Source organism: Ipomoea nil, unplaced genomic scaffold (assembly GCF_001879475.1).
Source record: "Ipomoea nil cultivar Tokyo-kokei standard unplaced genomic scaffold, Asagao_1.1 scaffold1043, whole genome shotgun sequence".
Taxonomy (NCBI): domain Eukaryota; kingdom Viridiplantae; phylum Streptophyta; class Magnoliopsida; order Solanales; family Convolvulaceae; genus Ipomoea; species Ipomoea nil.
This window is the reverse complement of record NW_017617471.1, coordinates 10,347,359-10,351,786: the sequence shown is the minus strand read 5'-3', so window position 1 is coordinate 10,351,786 and position 4,428 is coordinate 10,347,359. Positions and strand designations below refer to the sequence as shown.

Below are 4,428 nucleotides of genomic sequence, written 5' to 3'. Positions count from 1 at the left end.
AACTTTCTCTATCTCTTGACAAATTATTGTAGCTCTCTCTCTCTCTCTCTCTCTCTCTCTCTATATATATATATATATATATATAATACTAAAAATGTTATGGTGTGGACAAGTAACTTTATTTATCAATATCTCTTTTCATAATACAAAGTATAAACATCTGGTGATTTTTTTTTTTTTAAAAAAAAAAAAAAAAAACTTGGAAGTCAATGAATTGACGAACATTTATTTCAAGTACATGTCCACTGATGCGTCATTGAAACAATGTGTATAACAGAAGCCTTTGTTAAGTAGAAATTCAAATATACATCAGAAAGTTACACATATGGGCATGCTAAAATGTGATTATGACATAACTGTCTAACTGCCTAGCATATATAACTACAATACAGTGATGACATGGTGAATAACATTCTCCATGGTAAGTTCAGAGCAGACTCCTACACTTCAACTACAACTTAATGACCACTAAGCTCCTCTATCAAAAATCTGTCATTTCTCTTGCACATCGCGAAACAGTGCATAGGTGTCATGTTTCCGGTAAAGAATGGATCAAGGGAACAATAAGAACAAGATGAGCAGATGGTTCTGAGTGCTGATCAATTGCATCCTCAGAAATATGAACTATCAATCTCCATCTGAATGTATGTATTTTTAAGCCTTGAAGCACCTAAATTCAAACCAAATCTCGTAGTGGTTGAAGAGCAAACTATCATAATGTGCTTCCCGAGATACTCAATGCCAAGATTACTTCCTCATAAATGAAAGAATGAATCAGAAGAACAATGAGAACACAGTTCCAATTGCTTCCTCGGAAATACAAATTATCAATCTCCACCTCTTAAGCCTTGAAACGCCTAAATTCAAACCAAATCTCATAGTGGTTGAAGAGAAAACTATCATGAGTGTGCTTCCCAAGATACTCAAGGCCAAGATTACTTAGCCTTTTTGTGCATTCGTCTCCTCCTAATCTTGAACAAAACTTTATATTGTGTGACACAAAAATACGACCATCTAAAGGTTTTAATTTATCAGCAAGTCTCTCTAACCCAGCCCATACAAGCTTATCGGGCATATGAAGGAAAACAGCACTTGCATATATCAAATCATAGATAGTTCCAGATCCAAATTTACTGAACTCCATGTCTTCACCTCTTATGATAAGAGGACGTTTAGGTAATAAACCTTGGGATGGAAGCTCATACCGCAAGGCAGCCATTAAGGATAGCTCATCTCTTTCAAGGCAGTGGTATTTTTCAGGGTTCAAGTACCGAATGAAATGCAAACCAACACGAAGAGTCCCACATCCAATCTCCAGAACCTTGGAGTTTGGAGCTAGATGAACCGATTCTGCAAGGAATTCAAACACATCTCGCCCTCCTGCCCAAGGCTCCCCGTAATTGCTGTGGTGCTCTTCTACAAGGAGCTCACCAGGACAAGGGAGAGTAGTGTGATTATTCGCTTCCTCTCCTTCATAGTGTGATATTCCCTTGAACCTTGAAATGATAACAAAGTTCACCAAGATTTCTGACAATTAGCTCAACTGCTCAAGTAATTAAATAAGATTTCCAGTTTTACTACTGGAAGAGGCAGATTCAATTTGAAAAAATAATGAATGAAATGAGAAGTCAAATAGCAAACAATGAAGAAAATAATTATTGGTTCTGAGTATGTAATCTGTTTCTTGTTCTACTCAGTTAAACAAAGTTAATACTCCGTATTTAGTTAATTAGTTGTGAAAGTTTGTTCTCTTTCTTTCTGTCATTCTTCTCCTTCAATCTTAATATGAATACAAGACCAAAAAAAACAAAATTCAATGCAGATTTGTCAGCCTCATCTTTACATTTATCCATCCAAAAGTATACAACAAAATAAACACCTACTTACAAAAAACCAAAGATTTGTTTTTAAAAGAACCCTAAATGCCAATAGTTTTGAAGTAAATATTCAGACACAAAACCAGAGAAATATAACAGGGTGGGTACTCAGAATAACAAAGTTAAAAACTTAAAATCAATTGCATAATAACTTCTTGGATTTTTTTTTCAGAGTAACAAGTTCCTTAGAGAACAATAATGTAGTTAATAGCCTCTAAAAGAAACAGAGAGTTCCCTAGTAACTAGAAGGCTACCAACACGATCATCTAGGTGAACTTACTGACCGTTCACACAGTTCAGCATGTGTAACTGGCTAATTAGTCACCAAAATTTCCTTTAATTGATTAGTTCATAACAAACTAAAAAATATTCTAAAATAGTTCAAGACTAAATTGAGATTTTAAATGCATTATGATTTGCTAAAGGGAACATTAAAATTGAAAGGAAAACACTTCAAATCCACAAGTTTTGCAATCAAACAGTCCAACATTAAAAATTTCTTTATTGTACGCCTTCTCATAATTCAAAATAACATATAGAAAAACAATAATGTAGTTAATAGCCTCTAAAAGAAACAGAAAGTTCCCTAGTAACTAGGAGGCTACCAACGCGATCATCTAGGTGAACTTACTGACCATTCACACAGTTCAGCATGTGTAACTCGCTAATTAGACACCAACATTTCCTTTAATTGATTAGTTCATAAACAAACTAAAATAGTTCAAGACTAAATTGATTTTAAATGCATTATGATTTGCTAAAGGGAACATTAAAATTGAAAGGAAAACACTTCAAATTCACAAGTTTTGCAATCAAACAGTCCAACATTAAAAATTTCTTTATTGTACGCCTTCTCATAATTCAAAGTAACATATAGAAGAACAATAATGTAGTTAATAGCCTCTAAAAGAAACATAGAGTTCCCTAGTAACTAGGAGGCTACCAACACGATCATCTAGGTGAATTTACTGACCATTCACACAGTTCAGCATGTGTAACTGGCTAATTAGTCACCAAAATTTCCTTTAATTGATTAGTTCATAACAAACTAAAAAATATTCTAAAATAGTTCAAGACTAAATTGATTTTAAATGCATTATGATTTGCTAAAGGGAACATTAAAATTGAAAGGAAAACACTTCAAATCCACAAGTTTTGCAATTAAACAGTCCAGCATTAAAAATTTCTTTATTGTATGTCTTCTCATAATTCAAAATAACATATAGAAGAACAATAATGTAGTTAATAGCCTCTAAAAGAAACATAGAGTTCCCTAGTAACTAGGAGGCTACCAACACGATCATCTAGGTGAACTTACTGACCATTCACACAGTTCAGCATGTGTAACTGGCTAATTAGTCACCAAAATTTCCTTTAATTGATTAGTTCATAAACAAACTAAAAAATATTCTAAAATAGTTCAAGACTAATTTGATTTTAAATACATTATGATTTGCTAAGGGGAACATTAAAATTGAAAGGAAAACACTTCAAATCCACGAGTTCTGCAATTAAACAGTCCAACATTAAAAATTATTTCTTTATTGTACGCCTTAGAAGATAAATGAAGTTAATAGACTCTGAGACTGAGGACTGAGAGAAAAATTAGAATTCTCCTATAATAAGGAAGCCACCAATACAATGATCTAGATGAACTTACTGACCTATTAGCATATACTTAAGCATTTATAACTTGTTAATTAGCCACCAGATATTCCCTAATTGATTCATTTACATACAAATTAAAAGGCACTCTAAAATACTTCCTGTTTGTGTGGCGTTAAAGATACTTACATATATGATGCTCAACAGTTCCGTAAATGATAAAATAGCACTTCATCTTTCAACAAAAATTATTCACTTTGCGAATAAGAAGATCAAACCTAACCAAATTATAACCTCACTCGTGTACTCAAATAAGCATAATATACGGACAGAAGGTTAAAGGGGCATACTGAAGCAGATCCTGGAGCTGTTGTTGGCGTGTACGAGGGTTAATCCCTTTTCGGAGCACATTTTCTTTCATATGGAGCCCATTGGCCTCGATCTGCTCCCTCGCCCACTCAACATCCTCCGCCGACGCCGAGATCCGCTCCCCCGGTCTGACAGCGCTAGAGGCGGCAGTGCGGTCAGGCGCGGAAGGGCAAGAGCAATTCGAGGTAGATGAAGGTGAAGAAAGGGAGGAGAGGAGCAAGAAGAAGAAGACGGCGGCTGCCGCGGCGGAGAGAACAAGCACCGGCACTGATATCACCACTCTCTTGGATGATGCCAGCAGAGCCATAGTCCATAGACCATAGTAGTGCTGATGATCTATCTGTCTTCTCTGGAGCACCACATGATTTTGTAGAGAGGGAGCAATATATAGTTCATGAGAATTTAGGGCACATTATTAATTAATTGAGAAAATTACTGATTTGGTCCCTTGACTATGAGGATTTTATCAATTTAGTTCTTAACTACTAAAATTATTTAATTTGGTTCTCGATTATGACATTTTTATCTGATTTGGTCCTAAGTGTTATTTACACGTCAAACCTAAAAGGTAATTTTG

General features: G+C 34.8%; 1 protein-coding gene across 1 annotated transcript; it reads right to left on the bottom strand.

Moving 5' to 3' along the window:
- Nucleotides 1-249: 249 nt before the first annotated feature.
- LOC109181686 lies at nucleotides 250-4,228 on the bottom strand. The gene is made up of 2 exons (XM_019331567.1): nucleotides 3,833-4,228; nucleotides 250-1,496 (listed from the first exon to the last, which is right to left on the bottom strand). Exons 1-2 carry the CDS (start codon nucleotides 4,156-4,158, stop codon nucleotides 842-844), a joined length of 981 nt encoding a protein of 326 aa, XP_019187112.1. The 5' UTR covers nucleotides 4,159-4,228; the 3' UTR covers nucleotides 250-841.
- Nucleotides 4,229-4,428: the final 200 nt, after the last annotated feature.

Coding starts and splice junctions, on each gene's coding strand:
- LOC109181686 (XM_019331567.1), bottom strand. CDS start 4,158: ATGGCTCTGCTGGCATCATCCAAGAGAGTGGTGATATCAGTGCCGGTG. Junction 1,497..3,832: donor CAGCTCCAGGATCTGCTTCA/GTATGCCCCTTT, acceptor TATCATTTCAAG/GTTCAAGGGAATATCACACT.